At 36.1% G+C, this 20,029-nt stretch overlaps 1 protein-coding gene across 8 annotated transcripts in view; it reads left to right on the top strand.

Moving 5' to 3' along the window:
* Ccdc85a (coiled-coil domain containing 85A) overlaps positions 1–20,029 on the top strand; it is a 238,938-nt gene that overhangs the window by 208,515 nt on the left and 10,394 nt on the right. For 3 of the 8 annotated variants that reach the window (NM_001191553.2, NM_001415114.1, XM_087582685.1), the window contains 1 exon segment: positions 16,730–16,864. The exons of the other annotated variants lie outside the window; for them this stretch is intronic. In NM_001191553.2, the coding sequence (NP_001178482.1) occupies positions 16,730–16,864 (135 nt within the window). 8 annotated transcript variants of the gene reach the window in all.

Below are 20,029 nucleotides of genomic sequence, written 5' to 3'. Positions count from 1 at the left end.
TTTACATTTCCCTGATCACTAAGTATGTTGAATAAAATTTAGTTGCTTCCAGCCAATCAGTATTCCTCAGTTGATAATTCTTTGTTTATCTCTGTACCCCATTTTAAATAAGGTAATTTGATTCTTTGTTGATTCCAGTCCTGAGTTTCATTATTTCCTGCCATCTACTCCTCTTGGGGGTATTTTCTTCTTTTCGTTCTAGAACTTTTAGGTGTGCATCAAGTCACTATTGTATGCTCTCTCCAGTTACTATTTGGATGCACACAGGGTTGTGAGTTTTCCACTTAGCACTGCTTTCATTGTGTTCCATAAGTTTGGGTATGTTGTGCATTTATTTTCACTAAATTCTAAAAAGTCTTTAATTTCTTTCCTTATTCATCCCTGTTCTAATTATAATTGAGTAGAGCATTGTTCAGCTTCCACGTGTATGTGGGCTTTCTGTCATTTTTGTTGTTATTGAAGACCAGTCTTAGTCCATGGTGATCTGATAGGATGCATGGGATTATTTCAATCTTCATATATCTGTTGAGGCCTGTTTTCTGACTAATCATATGGTTTATTTTTCAGAAGGTATTATGAAGTGTTAAGAATTAAGTAGGTATATTGATTTTTTAAGATGAAATATTCTATAGATATCCATTAAATCCATTTGGTTCATAACTTCTTTTAGTTTCTCTGTGTCTCTATTTAGTTTCTGTTTTCATGATCTGTCCAGTGTTGAGAGTGTGGTGTTCAAGACTCCCACTATCATTGTGTGAGGTGCAATGTGTGCTTAGAGTTTTAGTGAGGTTTCTTTTATAAACGTTTGTGCCTTGCATTTGCAGCATAGACATTCAGGATTAAGAGTTCATCTTGGTGGATTTTTCCTTAGGTGAATATGAAGTTTCCTTTCTTATCTTTTTTTGATAACTTTTGGTTGAAAGCCTATTTTATTCGATATTAGAATGGCTACTTCAGCTTGTTTCTTGGGACCATTTGCCTGTTTTCCAGACTTTTATTCTGAGGTAATGTTTGTCTTTGTCACTGAGGTATGTTTCTTACATGGAGCAAAGTGTTGGGTCCTCTTTCTGTATCCAGCCTAGTAGTATATGTCTTTTTATTGGGGAATTGAGTCCTCCATTGATGTTGAGAGATATTAGGAACCAATGATTGTTGTTTCCTGTTATTTTTGTTGTTAGAGGTAGAATTATGTTTTTGTGGCTATCTTCATTTGAGTTAGTTGAAAAAAATTACTTTCTTGCTTTTCTCCTAAGAAAGTTTCCCTCATTGGAGTGTTTCATCTATTATTCTTTGTAAGGCTGGATTTGTGGAAAGATACTGTGTTAATTTCTTTTTGTCATGGAATATCTTGGTTTCTCCACCTATGTTAATTGCAAGTTTTGCTGGATATAGTAGCCTGGGCTAGCATTTGTGTTCTCTTAGGGTCTCAATGACATCTGCCCAGAATCTTCTGGCTTTGGTAGTCTCTGGTGAGAAGTCTGGTGTAATTCTGATAAGTCTGTCTTTATACATTCCTTGACCTTTTTCTGTTACTGCTTTTAATATTCTTTCTTTGTTTTGTGCATTTGGTGCTTTGACTATTATGTGACAGAAGTAATTTCTTTTTTGGTCCAGTGTATTTGGAGTTCTGTAAGCTTCTTGTATGTTTATGGACATCTCTTTAGGTTTGGAAAGTTTTGTTCTATAATTTTGTTGAAGATATTTACTGGCCCTTTATTTTGGAAATCTTCACTTTCTTCTAGACCTATTATTCTTAGGTTTGATCTTCTCATTGTGTCCTGGATTTCCTGGAAATTTGGGGTTAGGAGGTTTTTGTGTTTTACATTTTCTTTGATAGTTGTGTCAATGTTTTCTATGGTATCTTCTGCCCCTGAGATTCTCTCTTCTACTCTCTTGTATTCTGTTGGTAATGCTTGTATCTATGACTCTTGATCTATTTCTTAGGATTTCCATCTGCAGGGTTTTCTCCCTTTGTGATTTTTTTTTACTGTTTCTATTTCCACTTTTAGATCCTGGGTGATTTTGTTCAATGCCTTTATCTGTTTGTGTTTTTCTGTAATTCTTTAATTGATTTTTGTGTTTCATTTTTAAGGGCTTCTACCTGTTTTCCTGTGGTATCTTGTATTTTTTTTAAGGAAGTTATTTATGTATATCTTAAAGACCTCTATCATTTTCTTGAGTTGTGATTTTAGATGAATATCTTGCTTTTCTGGTGTGTTGGGGCATCCAGGACTTACTATAATGGGGGAATTGGATTCTGGTTTTGCCAAGTGGCCTTGGTTTCTGTTGCTTAGGTTCTTGCCCTTGCCTCTCGCCATCTGCTTATCTCTTGTGTTAGCTGTTCTTGTTGTCTCTTACAGTGTCTTGACCCTCCTGTAAGCCTGTGTTTCAGCACCCCTGGAAACTAACTTTCTTCCACTGGGATCTGAGTACAGAGAGCTGTGTCACAGGGTTAGCTCTGGGAGCAGTCTGGAAGGATCCTGTCCCAGACTGCTTCTAGGTTCCTGTGTTCAGAGGGCTCTGGGTTGGTTATTCTTGGGCCTGGAATGTGAGAAGAAGTGGTGGTCTCATTCCGTACTCTCAGGATTGTCCACATGTCTGAGAGTCCAGCTCTCTCCCTACGGGATCTGTGTACAGATAGCTGTGTCACAGGGTAAGCTTGGGGTACAGGAGGAGACCAGAAGTTGTCTTACCCCTGCATCTTTTCTTTTAATGAGAAAAGATGGTATCTATGCAGAGATGAAAACTTAAGTGATAATATAAATTTTTCCTTATGCATACTCTTTTCAAAAAGTTTTATTGTTCAAATTATTTGTCTCGATGTCTCCAGATCTACTTTATGTGTTTGTTGATTTTAAATGTGCTGTAAGGTACTTGGGGCATAGGAGTAGTTGACCATCAGCAAAGCCTTTGCAAAGAAATGTAATATTTAGGAGGAAAAGTTTTCCAAGATCAGATGCTTGCATTTGACTTGAAAACACAAACCACTTTTCAAGGGTTGTGGTCCAATTGAGTGGGATATTTTAGACATGTATTTATAGAAATGTAGCAGCATTTTATTGAGTAAGTGATTATATTAATTCTGTGTCCTGGCTATTCTTGCATGCCTTGGAGAGACTGCTAAGAAAATAACATGAGGGTGTGGGTGGAGCTTTAAAAAATGATTTTCTATACTATCCTACAAAGACAAGTGAAACTCTAATTCTATGTTTAACAATGAATGAAGAAAACTACTTCTGGCTAAGGAAGCTAAGGAAGTTAATCTCTCATTTTTCTTTAAGTGAGAGGGCATTTTACTGAAGAATGAGGAACTTGTAGACCTCTGTAGAAATTAAGTAAATTCTGTACTTTTCAATTCCTTCATATTGATATCCTCTTTTCCCACTATCTCTAATCACGTATTCTCATAAAAGACAAGTTGGCTATTTATACAATATCTATTCATCAAGAATGTGAAGGGCACTTTGGGGAGAAAAAAGCAGTTTGTTGTCTACAGCACATTTGCCATGGTAATATGAGGAGAGTTCTCAGTTGTTGACCTTAAGATGTGTTGACATTAGAAGAGCTGGGGTACAAAGGGCTTTAAATGATTACACAGTGTGATGTTCATGTTGAGTCCTGAAATGCATACAATTATCACTTATCATTTAAAATAAAAGAAAGCTTAAAAAGAGAGATGAGAGAATTGTATTTACAATGTTTGGTTGGTGACCCAGTGATACCCTGACAGTTATGAGGCCTCTCTATGCCACTCAGAATTTTCAGAGTGCTTCTCAATCACGTTTGTTAGTCACCCTTCACAGTTACCACAGGAAACTAATTGCAAGGGCTCTCCATTCTCCTGTTGGGAACAAGTACCATGCTGAGTGTCAGGCATTCAGTGCCTTCTGAAGCTCATTAGTCTCTGATCATTTCTACCTTGGGCCAGAATAGTATTTTCTCCTTTTTGTAAAGCAGATACCTTTGAGCAACCTTAGGAAATCTTTTTCTAACAGCTAAGCTGTCTTCTAGGATAATGCTATGACAAAGCTTCAAATTAAAACAAATCTTAAACTTGAATTCTTTATACCTTCACTTTAGCCCTTTCCAGAAGTTTCTAAATCAACTTTTCCAATATCTTGGTTTGAATTTTAAAGGTTATCTTTACTTAGGTTATAGCCACAGGGATTTTTGCCATTTGATTTCTTTCAAGTCATTCTGAAATTTCAGGGAAACCGACATATTTTTAATCTCGGAGAGCCTGAGTGTGTATCTTTGCCTGTGGTAAAGACTCTTATGGAGGAAAGGGATGAAGAGATTTTTATTTCAGTTGTTAAGTGCTGCACTTTATCCATAAAATTTTATGTAGTTTTTGGAATGAATAAATGTGACCTCTTGATTACCTCAGGAAAAGTGAATACATAGTAGAAAATTAGTGAGTTCTCTTGACTTTTGTGAGTGTAACAACAACAACAACAACAAAAACCCTTAATAATCAGATGCAAGAATATCGATAAGTCATGAAAGACAGTCCATTCAATATTTTTGATTTTGTTTATTAAAACAGGGTTTCTCTGTGTAACAACACTGGCTGTCATGGACTTCCTTTTTAGGCCAGGCTGAATTCAAACTCGCAGAGATCAGCCTGACTGTGCCTCCTGGGTACTGGGATTAAAGATCTGTGTCATTGTGCCTGGCCATCTTTTACCTCTTGAATGTATTTTGCATATCTCTCAGTGGTACTTATTTAGGCAATGGGGACATAATATTGAATAAGAAATCCAAGGTTTCTCATGGGGTTTGCAGTTTAACAGATGGGTTATTTTTTTTCCATCTTTATGAACTTGAGTATTTCTTATTTACATTTCTATTGTTATTCCCTTTCCTGGTTTCCAGGCCAACATCCCCCTAACCCTACCCCCTCCCCTTCTCGATGGGTGTTCCCCTCCCCATCCTCCCCCCATTACCGCCCTACCCCCAACAATCACGTTCACTGGGGATTCAGTCTTGGTAGGACCAAGGGCTTCCCCTTCCACTGGTGCTCTTACTAGGCTATTCATTGCTACCTATGAGGTCAGAGTCCAGGGTCAGTCCATGTATAGTCTTTGGGTAGTGGCTTAGTCCCTGGAAGCTCTGGTTGCTTGGCATTGTTGTTCATATGGGGTCTCTAATGCCAGCAGCAAACCACTGAACTGAGAACGGGACCTCCATTGAAGGAATCAGAGAAAGGACTAGTAGAGCTTGAAGGGGCTCGAGACCCCAGATGGGTTATTTTTAAGACCTTAAATGTGCAATACTTCATGAAGGAAACAAAAGCATTTAGAGTTGGAGAGTGACCGGGATACATGAGTCAGAAGAAGCCTCTTTGTAAAGTTCGAAGTGACATCAAAGTGCCTCTAGCAAAAGGCATGAGCATGGCATGGAAACAGAGTCTGGGAAAGCAAGAGCCCAAAGAGCTAAAGCATTAAAGAAAGAAGTAAATCATGACTTAGGAACAGGAATGCAAAGACCAGGATGCTGATGTGCAATGCATGGAACAGAGAGCAGTAGCACATGAGCCAGAGACAGGCTCATCTGTGGAGTTTGTGGGTTAAGGTCAAAGTTTAGGATTCGAGTCTGAGTTGATAAAAAGCCACCAGAGGAATTGAACGTGAGGCAGAGTATCATTATTTACATTTTACAAGGGTAATTTTCGACATTTGCTGCTGACCCGATTGTAAAAGTTAGAAGTGGAGAGAGGGAACATAGGGACCTCTAGAATGAACTGTTTTGTAATCTGAAAGAGTTTAATGATATCTTCCATTCAGTGGAAAATTGAAGTCATAGTATATTTTAATATTTCTTTTTTAATATTTACTTTATGTGTATGTGTGTACCTGCAGATATACATGTGTACATGTCCACATACCTCATTCCTGTAGAAGTCAGAAGAGGATGTCAGATACTCTGAAACTAGAGATCCAGGAGGTAGTATGATGTGATGTAGGTACTGGAGACTAAATTTGAGCTCTTTGCAGGAGCAGTGAGTAGGCTGAACTACTGTGCTATCTCTTTAGTACCCTCACAGTATATTCTGAAACACAGCAAATATACTCAGGGACAATCTGGAAGTGGCATAGAAGAAGAGGATGCATATGACTTTGTAACTGGCCATCGACTCCAGAATGAATCATGAACAAAGCCTATATATGGAGACTGTGGAAAGAGGGAGTCACAGTATCCCCTTCCAACCAGGCGGCCTTGGAAAACTCTAATATGACCCTTGAAGTTTCATGTAAGGCTATGGAATTGGCAGTATTGTTTGTTGAGATGAGGAAGACTAGAAGGCACAGGTAAGGAGTATTATTTAGCCACAGGAGCTCTGACTCTGCTCTGTATTCTGCTGGGCTCTAAGAGATGAACTGAGGGGTTTAACACAATTATTACTGAGCTGTCCTTTGCATCCAAATGTAATGTTAATGACATTTGTTCCCACATTCTCAGTTCTGTTCTTTGTCTTTTCATGTGTAGTAATCTTCTCCATCGCAGCTACATTCCACTGGATAAAACCAAAATCTTTTATGGCCCTATACCAGACACTTTTTCTCTCTTTGCTATCAACCAATCAGAAGGTAACTTATGTGTATCACCCTTCCGATAAGTTCAATTCCTCATTGTAAGTGTTATGGATAATGAAAGTCTTAAATTAAGCCCATACATCAGGCAGAAGCAGAATGTAGATGAATGCAGAAGCAGAGTGTATGTGAAGGCAGTGGTTCCCATTTCCTACCTGTTGCTTAGCAGCTGCCTTTTAAGGACACCTTCATTGTTATGCTTTATCTGTTGTCACTCTGGCTAGGGGATAGAGAGTGTTTGCTGTCTTATTCTCTTCAACATACTAATGTGTCTCTTTCTGGCGTTTGTCATCTGTAACTTTTATTTTGAAAAGTATCCCATTTTAATTACTTGCATTTATTTATTTATTTATTTATTTATTTATTTATTTATTTATTTATTTATTTATTTTGGGACTTAAACTTACATGTTTGAAAACTCCATCTGGATTAACAGCTATTTCTACTCCCTCCGTCCAAACATTGCAGAGTTTAATCCTATATTATCAGCAAAAACGTACTTGTCATTGCATGAGGCTAGTAGCACTTATAATTTAAATATTTTTTACAAACTCCTTTTTCTTTTTAAATCTGGCTCATGAAGAGATAATGATTTGGAGGCTGTTGGCGAGGAAGACAGTTTCTGGGCTTCATATCATTAATTACTTCTTTCATCTTGGATTTAAATCTGAGGAAGGGATTAGATATGTTGCTGCCTTTGGTATTTCCTGTCCTGGTTAATGGCATGGCAATCTAGCTGGTACTCAGACGGAAAGCTGAGAGCAAATGCATATTCTTTCCAACTTCATTATATCCAGGTCCACATCAAGGTTCATACTGTCTTACCCTTTAAATCACTATCATCACATCCCTCTTTAGTTCTATTGAATAATGATCATTTGTCACCAGTCTTTTTATCAATCACCTCCCTAGATCTTCATCCCAACTAGATTGGCCCCACTGCAATGATTTTTCATGTTATTATTAGATGTGTCTGGAAAACAGTTCCCATTATAGACCATGGTTCCACTTCTTCCCATGACCTGGAAGATTAATCTGACTAGGTATCACACTGACTCATTGTCCGTGGCTCTATGCCTCACGTATGATACTGTGCTCATGTCTATGCATTGATTCCATTTCTCTGGGATGTCAGGAGACCAATGACATCACCAGTCCCAGGTGTCCTGTACTATATACTAGAACACTAACCACCTCCCTGGTGAGACACTCCAAAGATGTCAACTGCACTTGAGATGATGTCTGAGAGCATACTTTCCTTCCTGAATCTTGTAAAGTGAAAGCATCACTTCTGCTTATGATTTATACTCATACTACACCACACACACACACACACACACACACACACACTCACACATACACTGTGAAATAAGCATTTTTATTGAGTGCTCCACAGATGAAGTCTTTATTTTTTTCTGCCAAGCCAATTAATTTATTCAAACTTATTAAAATTGATAAATTTACTACATTTTGAATCATCCTTAATTATTTGCTTAAAAGAATAACTGTTAAAATAGTTTGTTCACAAAGATGTCACTTTAGACTACATTTATATTGAGTAAATTTGCCAAATATGAATTGTTTTTTGTGTACTCACTCCAGATCCATGAGAAAAAAAAAGAGAGAGGGAGAGACAATGAATTAGACTAAAAAGAGTGACATCCTCAGACTGAAATGTGACAAGAAAAATCATGAGACCGTAAAAGTGTAAATAGAGTACACACACAAAAGTGGAGAATTTTCACAGGAAGTGCATTGTTTCCCTAGAACGATCACTGTATTTGTTAGACTTCCTCATCTGCTTCATTTATAGACTAACCAACTTAGTATATATTCCATAGTGAGTACAGTGACTACATCGAACATCAAGTTTTATAAAGCTTGTGTTAGCATAAGCAGTGCTTTGTGAAACTACTGAAGGTGTAGGAGTGCACGTAGGAGTGAGTCAGCCACATGAGCACAGAGATTTGTGTCCTAGGTTCATCCCTACCAGTCCATAACAGGCCCAGAGACATTTCAAGAAGAATGATCTCCCCTAGGATCCTCTGAATCTTTCTGGAGTCTAAGAGCTAAATCAATGGACAAAAATAGAGAGTGTTTCATAGAAGAGTACAACTAACAAAGATTATTATAAAGTATAAATTATTGAGAACAACACCAACTACCTAGTTAATATGTCTTAAAATTTGTGGACAGTGAGATGGCTTATCAGGTAAAATGTCTGTGCAAACTTAAATACCACTTTTATCCCTGACACGCATGGTGGAAGTGGAAACTGACTTCATGGAATTGTCCTCTGACCTCAGAATGTGTGCTGTGGCGTGCACCTGTATATAATAGTAATAGGCCAAACATTTAAAAAATAAAATGTGTTTTTACATTACACACAAATACTGTGTCTCCAAAGATGGTTGGAAATACATACATAAGTGAAATAATAAATCTAGCTAATAAATATATATTCTCTCATATAGTTAGTTTTGTGACTGTATGTTTATTATTAGCATTTTCCAAGATAACTGATGCATTGTTACTAATACACTATAGACTAGATCTCTTGAACTCCTATTCATACGAATTGATACACTGTATTATTTGGCTAATATCGCCCTAACACTTCTCCTTGCATTCAACTCCAGTAGACAACCCATTTGCTTCACTACTACACGATCAATTTTTTAAGATTCCACATATAAATAAGATAACACCATCTTTCTGTTATTCTTTGCCTGGTTCATTTCACTTAGAATAATATAGTTCAGGCTATCTGTATTGTCAAAAATGAGAGAATTTTATCCTCTGTATGGTTGAATGGTACGCATTTATTCATTTTTGTATGGACACCCAGTTTCATATGTATGTGTGGCTGTCTCTGTTGCCAGGTTATTTAGGGATCTTAGGTATTTCTAATACTATTGTAGTGGAAATTGAAGGACAGGCATTTTTTCAGTCTCATTTCGTTTTTTTAGAAGTATGCACTGGTGAATCACTCTGTGATTCTATTTTCAGGTGTCATATTGTTTGTTTTTCATTGTAGTGGAGCTGGTTTGCTTTCTCACCAGTGATATATCAGTTTTAATTCCTGTGAACCCTTTTCCAGAACTTGTTATCGGTTGTACTTTTAACAGTTCCTTTTCTAATTGGGTTTGGATATTTGTCATTCCTTTTCAAAGTCATTATGGATATTAACATTTTTTCCATTTATCTGTTGTTTCATGCATTCTTTGTCTTCTTTTGAGAAATGTCTAATCAGGGGCTCTCATCTGTAATCCCAGCAGCACTCGGGAGCCTAAATAGAAGGTTACTTAGTAAGTCTCAAGCTAGTCCAGGCTGCAGAGGAAAGAGTGATTCTATCTGAAACAATTATGTGTATGTGAGTTCCTGGCCCTCTATCTAACTGAATTATTTGGTTTTATGCCATTGACTTGCTTGAATCCCTTACATATTTTAGACATTCATTGTTTATATATTATGAAGGAAGTATTTACATATAATAATAGTTTGTATTGGTCAGTATTAATATTTTGACTGATAGCATTTTGGTAGTACTAACATAGTAGGAACACAGTGATTGAAAACAGTTATGAATAAGAGGAGCCTTCCACATGTCTCCTTGTCTACTGGGGAGACATGTGTGTAAACAGACTGAATGTCCCAACTGTGTGCAAAGCAAATGCTCATCACTGCAATGTGTATCCAGATTTCTTTCTGATTTCTCTCTGCATGTTGTAGACTGCTTTGGCAGGAACAGTATGTTTTTTTATGTGTCAGACTCTTTACTTCTATTTGCTGTCATTTTTTTCATTCCTAATGAATATGCTTAAAATATAGTCTATGGTGTTTGCATTGTATATTAAGGAAGATCTATTTTGCTTCATGAGTCCCATAAAACACTAACAATTTCATTTGATACATCCATTTTTATGAAACTGAAGCTTGCTATGTCTCTCTGACATGGAACTCTGATCTTTGGACTATTGCCTTTTGTCTGCCCACTCAGTGTATATTTTTGTATAGAATTTTTATTGTAGGATATTAAGGCCACTTTTAATTAGAATACATTTCGTAGAGTAATTTCCTATTTATGGATATATTTTGCTTAGATTGCTTGAGGACTGAAGTATAGATAGTTTCTTTTTAAATAATTTCAAACTCTAAATGTTTCTTACATGCAGCATTTGCTATGGTGGTTGTATTTGTTACTTCTAGTTGCAATGCTAAAGTGCCATGATCAAAGCAGTTTAGAGACAGGAGTGTCTATTTAAGCTTGTGGTTGCAGAGAGAGAGAGAGAGAGAGAGAGAGAGAGAGAGAGAGAGAGAGAGAGAGAGAGATCTATCATAGTGGGTGAGAAGTGACGGCACGTAGTTGGAGCAGGAAGCTGAGATCATATCTTGTCATACTGAGAACAAACTGGAATTAGAGTGAGACTGTGTACTCTCAAAGTCCAAATCCTGTAATTTGCTTGCATTGGAAGGCCACAGACACCTCCTAAAGATTCTGTGCCATCTCCAGAGTAATCAAATAAATGTTGCTTTGTAATTTTCCTACATGGTCTCTTTCTCTAAAGAAGGGTTGCTTAAGAATTTGGGCACCATCTTTCTTTGTTCTCATGGAGATGGACCTCTGAGTTACAAGACATCTAGCAGTATTGTAGGCATCTGTGAACGCAGTGGTCATAGAAACTGCCTAGTTTAGACAGTAAAATGTCTAGAGAAACTTTTTTTTTCGCAAGGTATCTCCCTGAGGAAGAAAATTGTCCCAAGCTGAGAGATATTTCTATATATAAAATCATGTGAAAGTAAACTGACACATTATAAAATGTGTTGACAACAAAACCGAAAACATTCCTGATAATGAGAGTAAATACAGATCAGTTGTATGGAATAGCAGTATTCTGAGAGACTGTTTCGTGTCAGCTCTCAGATCTCTAGAATGAAATCCATACTATTTTATCACTAATACTTATAATTTGTAGATGATGAGACTGAGGCTCAGAGAGATAACATAGCTTTCTTAAAATTATGAAACTCCTAAACGTCATATAGAGTTTATAATTCAGACCTGTGTTTTCAATAAAAATTTATTGGGATATATAATTTCATGGTGTTTAATATATTACACGATAGTTACCTAAAATGTTTAAATGAATAAATAATCTATATAAATATAGAATACTTTAATATAGTGTCTTCATTATTTCTTTGAGAATTACACACACGCACACACACACACACACACACGCACACACACACACACGGTAATTTGGTTATATTTGTTCTCTACTCCTTCTTTTAACTTCTCTAGAATTTCCTCATAATACTCCATGCTAAGTCCCATTTTTGTTGTTTTTTTTTTTTTGTTAATAGCCCATTGCATACATATATACATTGGTATGGGGTAATCAACTGGAGAGTGGTCAATCTGTAAGGTACACACTCCTAAAGAGAACTGGTTGTCCCTACTTGAGTAGCCATCAACTGTCAATAGCCCGGGAGAGAGGCTCCTGACCATCTCCTCCTCCTTACTGGAATGTTGATTAGATTGATCTTATGCAAGTCCTCTATGGGCAACTATAGCTGCAATGAGTTCACGAGTGCATTGGTTTTGCTGAGCAGAAAAAGCTGCTGCTCTTCTCCTGACTTCTGGATCTAACAGTCTTTTCACCCTCTTTTCCAAATAGCCTGGGAGGAAAGTGGTGCAGTAGAGATATTTAATTTATAGGTAAACATTTCTCAGATAATTATTCTCTGCACTTTGAGGACTTATGAGTTTCTATGTTAGTACCCCCCACTGCACAAAGAAACTTCTCTGAAATGAACAGAGGACTGTACTGATCCATTGTTATGGAGGGAGATGCGCATTTATAAAGCAAATTGATGCTATGTCTATTTAGAAAAATAATAGTAGTAGGCTCACCCTTGGGGCCTGTGGCTACCTTGGCCAGATTTAGAGTACCAGGCATGTGTTTTCCTCCTATGGAATGGGTCCTAAATCCAACTGGGATATGGTTCATTACTCCCCCTAACATTTCAGCCACCATTGAATCTGTGTGCTAATTTGCCAAGCTGGTCATTCTTGTAATGTTCATATCTTAGCACTACTGTTTTTTACTTTTCTCTCCAAGCAGACTAAGTAGCCCCTTCTGGTACATGGTAGCTAGTCAGTCTTAAAAAAGTCTTCCTGGTTAGTACCACCTTGGTTTCTCCATGTTTTTTCTCTAAAGTGATCATCAACTGTCAACAACAGTGTCTTACTATCAAGTTGTGATGGGAAGCTAAGAACAGTAGCAATAGTCTGTATTGCTATAAGGGGTCTGACTCCCTGATCAACTTCTTGAAGGGAGGATATAAAATTTCTCAATAAGTTTTTAATATATTTTATATGTAGTTTTAGATTTAATTTGAATAAAATCAATTATCTTAAATACAAAGCAGAGGGTATATATCATTGACTATCTATGCAATGAAATCTTCTGTATAGTCTGCCAAAATCAACATCTCTTATTTAATCTACATGTCTCCTATGTGCAGCACAAGTTTTGCAATTCTTAAATGTGGAGATTATACAAAGAAGCTGAGTATTCCTTTTTAAGGAATTTGAATAAGATTCAATAAGATTAAGGAAAGATTCATTTTTTTTGCATTCATTTGTATGTGTGTGTGTATGTTAGTGTGTGTGTGTATTCAATAAGAAGTCTGGTGTACCCATTTTGCAGAATTCCTTAGTAGAATATATAACACAGGAAACATTATCAATTTTGAATTGCATTTTCCCTAATTACAGTGAATCATTGGGAAGAATTTTTGTGAATGCTTTATTTTGTAGGCAATTTTTCTGTATTGTAGAGACTACAGATCAAATTTTGAATAATCATCTCTTGTGACTTAAGTTTCATCCAAGAGAATAATGATGTTTTTACATGATTTCATGACTTCTGCAAGGATTCATTAACAATATGCATTGATTCAGATTTTAAAAGAATGATTAATTGAAATAGTTTGTTTTGCAGAATTGGCTTCTGATTTCTTAATATACATACACAACCCATTGAGAAATATTAAGAGATACTATATGTCTTAGAAGACCCTGTATATGTTCAGATAATTATAACTATTCACTAAAAGGGTCCTGGTTGGAAAGTAAGGGTCCTGATATGCTGATTTAAAGCTGGATTTGTATTTAAGAACAGAGGAGTTTCAGGAGCCACTAAAATTCTGACCTCTTAAATCCTGAGATGTAGGCACTGACTCGGTACAACGTATGTAGAGGATTTGAGAATGGTTCTTGTTTCTTCTTCCTTTCTAAGTCAGTGAAGTACAAATCTATAGATCAGACTGACTCAGAACGGGGAAGATACCCATAGCTTAAATATCAGCTACTTTATGTTTTCCAAACCCTTTTTCCTAAGATTCTCAATGAGTCCATATTAATGAATTTGTCTATTAACCTTTCAAGGGGAAACTATTTTATCTGTGGTTTGTTAGGATGCCTTGTCTTACACTGGCATATGTTGTTAACAGTCTCCTTTGCCTTTCTCTCAGGTCTTAATTTTTACTTCTCCCTTCTCACAGATTTCTAATGTTTCTCTGGCCCTTTCAGAAATTTTTAGTTTGTGAAAATAAAAACAAGTCCTTATTGTAAACTTTATTTCATCCATTTTCTTTCCTGCCTCAAACTATAAGTGTTTTTCTTATTGACTCACAATATCAAACTGTACATAGAAATTTTATTAAAGAACATATAGAAAATCAATAATTTTTAACTTCCAAAAATCATTTCAATGTAATGGCCAGTAGGTTATTGGAATATGATCATTACTTAATGGGACAATGGATGAATATGATTGGGTTTCACATGTTGCTGAAAATAATTCCAAAGGTAGAAATACTGAAGATTTCTTCTATTTTATGAAGTTGTCTGGAGAATATTTCATGGTAGACAGAGAGCTGGAAAATCTGAAATTTGTTGTTGGTGTGAATGAAGGTCAAAAGACAATAGTCTCAGAATGTATTTTTATATTTATCTAAATTCTCAAAGTCTTGAAATCTCTTATCAAATCAAGAATCCTGGTTCTTCAGAGGCATGGTTTCATCAAATTGGTTATTCTACAACCAAGAAGTTCTTGTATATTATTCCCATTTGGGGGCTTACTGATAGTGTACAAAAAAGAACCTTTTAATAAGACTTAAGTGTGCAGCTACTTTATGTTGCATGAGCATCCCCACATTGCATTTGTACTCTCTGAATGGCTCTTTGCTTTTGTAATCTTCTCAGGTGGGTATTTCATCGGGGAGGTACTACCACAAAGGTCAGGTATTGAGATTTGGCCTCACTACATATGACAGGAGAATGGAAATGGGTTTTAATCTTGTATGATTTACTTACTTAACTAGATCTGAAAAATTTAAGGTCTGAGAGATGCTGACGTCATGGAAATCATGAAAACCAGATGACTTATAAAATTAACTATACAATTTGCATTTCTAATTAATGATTCTCACAGAAATAAAATTGATTAGTGTGTGGGAGGCTAGTAAACTTAAAGCCATCAATCATTTTATAAATTGTTGGATATAATCATTTTGATGATCAAAGAGGTCAGATAATTACATATGAAAAAATTAACTAAAGGATAATTGCACATCAGAATTGCATGCTGATATGATCACAGACTTTGGCACAGATATATAATTTTCTGATACATATGATAGTAGACTGTGGAGGAAACGGTAAGCTGATTTTGCAGAGTGTGCCTAGTCAACTGCTATAAACAATTGCTACCTGTGACAAGACCATGCTCTATTTTCTTTGTTGTTCCACCCCTAACATCACTGAGAAAACAACACCAAAACACCAACTTCTAGGAAATGTATTTATGTGAACAAAATGCTTTTTTTTTTTGGAGCTGAGGACCGAACCCAGGGCCTTGTGCTTGCTAGGCAAGCGCTCTACCACTGAGCTAAATCCCCAACCCCAACAAAATGCTTTTTAAAAGTATATTTTATATAATTACATCATTTCCCTTTCACTTTTTCTGTTCCAGCCCTGTCTTATAGCCCTCCTTGTTTTATTTCAAATCCATTGTCTCCTTTTCATAAGTTGTTGTTTTATACATATATGTATATACAGTTACATTCCTAAGTATAATATGCTCAGTCTGAATGATGTTTCTCACATGTTTTCAGGTCTACTCTTTTGGTATTGAAGAACAGTTGACACTCTAATAGAGACGCCTAATAGACAGTGTCTAATAATGGATGGAGGAAGGCTGAAACTTCATCCCTGAAAATAGAACTAAAGTATTTTATTCTCAGTTTCGATCTCTCAGAATTACCCTACACATTTCCACACTGCGATTATTGGCCATCGTGTGGGAGTGTGATCTTTGTTTAGTTGTTTTGCTTGGGGACATAGTAGCCTTAGGAATAAAAACAATGTCTTATTCAAATAAGCTTATTTTGCTTCTGATTATTGTAATAGAATTATATGGGTAGTACAAAGCTGAACGTTCAGGGAAATTACTTTTAGAATTTTCTTTTTTCTTCATTTATATTACCTCTACTAACAATAAGTATACAAATTTGAACATTGAGTAAATTATTTTAAAAAAGTATAAAAGTTATTTTAATGCAATGATTATCTCTTAGGATTTGATAATTTTCATGATGCAATAATTTTGTTGAGAATTTGACATATTATTGATAAAATCTTCAACATGTATCCTTTAGCAAAAATCCTTATTGCTTCAAATTACATTACTAATTATTTCTGTCAAGTTTAAACATTCAACAGTTTATATATCTGAAAGATTTGTGCTGATTTTGTTCCTAACACATAAAATCCATGAAATCACATCATTTAAATATCCTGAAGAGTTTTTCTTTTATTTCCCTTTTATAAAATCTTTTGATAGCTTGAGGGTGCAGTTATTATTGTGTAAGTGACATCACTATGAGGTCCCACAAAGACTTCTGACTGATATTTTAGATTTTCCCCTAACTACAGGTGCATGTTATAGCTTGACATTGTGGTCATTGTGGTTCATCTCATTAAGTTTCTTATTTTGTCTGCTTTCTTGAGTCTTGGGAAACTGTATTTTTTCTGAGTGATTGTACCATATTGTTCCAAATATAAGGCCACCCAGAATAGAAGTCAACCTCCAACTAGAAACAGCTCAAATATGGAGAAAGGCTGGGGGCCCAGAGCCCGGCGGGTCTTGCAGTGGTGGCAAGGGTGCCGAGGAATAGGAAGATGCCTGCCCTCTCTCCCGGTGAGTGAAGATGAGTGAGCTGTCTGCATTTGCTTGTGTATAACCAGATAGTGTCTGTTGCTAGAGGAATAACATAGTTTGGGAGGGGGACATATATGCTAAGTCTGTGTGCGTGGAGGAAGGTGGTTGTATGCCGATGGGGTGGGAAGATAAGTGGGGATTGGAATCCTTTACCTTTTACCAGTTTTAGTTTTTTCTGATCTACATTTCAAGTTTGAGCAAGCCTAACTACAGGAGAGGGCCAAAGCAGGAAAAAAAACATGTAAAGTCCAGGTGCACCATGTGGCCTTACATATCCCTTGCCTACTGACAGAGTATCTGGATATTTTTGTGTATGATATGTATTTACAGCAGGTCTTCATATATGGCTTGAACACAAACAACTCAAGATGGGAATTGTAGTTCCAATTTTATTATGGTCTTTTATGTTTAAATTCTTCGTCTTCTGAGCCAGCCCAGTATAATTTAAATAAAAGGCCTTAATCTTATTGAAACAAGCTCTGAGACACTATTTAATATTATTTAGTGTATTGAAGTCTCCTCAGTAGCACATTAAAAACTAGTTTAGTCAGAATGGATAAGTCAACTGAGAGTACATACTTAATGAACCCATGTAATTCTCTAAATATCCTCATAAACGTTTAAAAAGCTGAACTTCTATTATGTTACATGAGGCAGAATGGGATGCTGAATTTTATTGTTACAATCTAGAAAGGCATTTAGTACATTTGGTATTAAATTTTACCATTACTTTTCTTACTTTCCTCCCAAACATTGTATGTATAGAAAGATCTATCTATCTATCTATCTATCTATCTATCTATCTATCTATCTATCTATCTATCTATAGATCTATCTAATCTATCTATCATCTACCTAATATTGGAAAGAAGAGGGACAGGGGGAAAGAGGCAGAGGAAAAGTGTGTGTGTGTGTGTGTGTGTGTGTGTGTGAGAGAGGGAGAGATAGAGAGAGAGAGAGAGAGAGAGAGAGAGAGAGAGAGAGAGAGAGAGAGAGAGAGAGAATAAGAGAGAGAATAAGAGAGAGGGGGGGAGAGAGAGGGAGAGAGAATGAGAATTCACCTTGATCTTTCTGGTTGATTGCTAGTCCATGGGTCTCAAAGATAATTTAAAGTTAAGGTTTTGAAAGATACATTTCCCCTAATCAATATTCCAAGTAAGAATGTATTATAATCATTTTAAAAAGAAAACTAATAAAAGCTTTTACTTGTTTCTTAGTAGCTATGATCAACACAGGTGTCTTCTAAGTTTAAACAATGCCAGTTGACTCAGGTCATTAGGTCATTATGTCATTAGGTTCAAAGATAGTTTAATGTTGGGTTTTAAATCTTTGTTAATCCAAATTATTTTTTAAAAGCAGAGTTCCCCTATCCAAGAAAATCATGCTATTTATTACTGATGTGTCTGGCTGACTTTTGGTTAAACATGTAAACAGAAGATTTAGAGATAAATTTTTCATAAAAGGGGCCTTAAGGAAGGAAATGGCAGGATGACTACCTACAATAGGAGTGTTTATGGTCTTGTCTATCAGATCACCAAGCAGAAAGAAAATAGCACAGTATGCATTGTTCTAAATGTAGGTGAACTGAATGCACACAGCCCCTTCCCCAGCAAGCTTTGCTGATAGAGAGTCTAGGTTAGTACCAGCAGGGGAAGAAAACTACAGAGGAATAGTGTCACTCAGGGAAGAAGAGTTTCCCTGTCACTCATGTCTTTGGAGTCACTTAATCTAAAGAAAAAAATTGTATAAGTTTTGGGGTTGCTAAGGTCTGTTTTCTAACTCTCATTACATCCCAGGCAATTCCACGGTTATTATTCATATCAGTGTTATTAGGTCTGATTTAAGTTACAAGCTAGGAAAAAGAAAACTTGATAATTTAATTTTCAAGTGGGTTTCGGGGGTTTATATTTCTCAGACTATTTCGTCTCCTGCTTTCAATATAAGACTTTGTAGCAATCAAGGAAAGAAGCTAAAAGAGCATATGAGTATCTCGTTGGACTGCTTCCTTTTGCTAGTAGTTAGTTTGGTTGGCAGGCAGGAGGTGTTATACTGCACAGCTCTTGTAACATAGAAAAAAATACTTCTTTCCTCCGTAGGCTTGCTAGGAGAAAACCAGAGCCTTGAAGGCTATAGAAAGAAACAACAGTAACAAAAGAAAGGGCATAATATTCCAAATGATAGATATTGTTAAATTCTATGTGAATAACATTGGGTGTATACAGCCATAAAGATTGTCTATAGTAACTGCTACTACTACTCCTCCCCAAAAATATCCACTGTCGAAGATCTCCTGTAGCTTTTGTAACTGAATGTCCCAAACTACTATTATTTCCCCCTTTATGAATTCATAATGCATCTTCAATGGTTCTTACTACTCAGGAGATTATGTTAACAGGACCACCTAACTGGATCTTTGATGACTCTATTAGTTGTGGCCAAATCTGTGTTAGTTGTAGTTTTGTTGATGGGAAGAAATTAAAATTCCTCTGGTTCCTTACGAATAAAATACTCTACAAAACCAACTTTGGAAAAATCCCCCTTGCTACTTTCCTAAGAGACAATAATTATAGCTCCGTTTTCTCTTGTGTATCCATTAGTCTTTCCTAATCAATATGCAGAAAAACTGCAGACCCCTGAGATTACTGTGGTTCACACAGGTTTAATTAATCATTTCTCAGCCACTGAGTTGAAGAATCATTGATTAACAAATATGTAAATTGTATCTATTTGGTTTTCATTTTAAAGGAGGTTAATAAAAATACTTGCTCAAGGAAATGTTGAATTTAGTTAAATCTCCTTTTAAAATGTTCTATTATTATAGATATTAAACTCAACAAGGTTTTTTTTTAAATAAGAGAAACAGTTTCTCCAATGCAACACTGTGATACATTAGTGTTTTTCTAAGACATATGGAATATGACATTTGTCCTCCTGAGTAAACATATTTAACTCAGCTTGCAGAGTGACTCATGAATTCATTGCTCTTCAGGTCTTTAGTTTTTAAAAATCATTCTTGAATCATTCTCAATGACCACTTCTTGGGGGAATTGTAGTCTTTAGTAAATTGGAGGTGGCATCCAGGCATTTATGGGGAGAGCTCTTGTTTTCTTATTGCTTAAGTAGCAAGTTTATTCCAATGAGTAG

The sequence above is a fragment of the Rattus norvegicus genome, chromosome 14 (assembly GCF_021556685.1).
Source record: "Rattus norvegicus strain SHRSP/BbbUtx chromosome 14, alternate assembly SHRSP_T2T, whole genome shotgun sequence".
NCBI lineage: Eukaryota > Metazoa > Chordata > Mammalia > Rodentia > Muridae > Rattus > Rattus norvegicus.
This window is presented reverse-complemented; position numbering and strand designations above follow the sequence as displayed.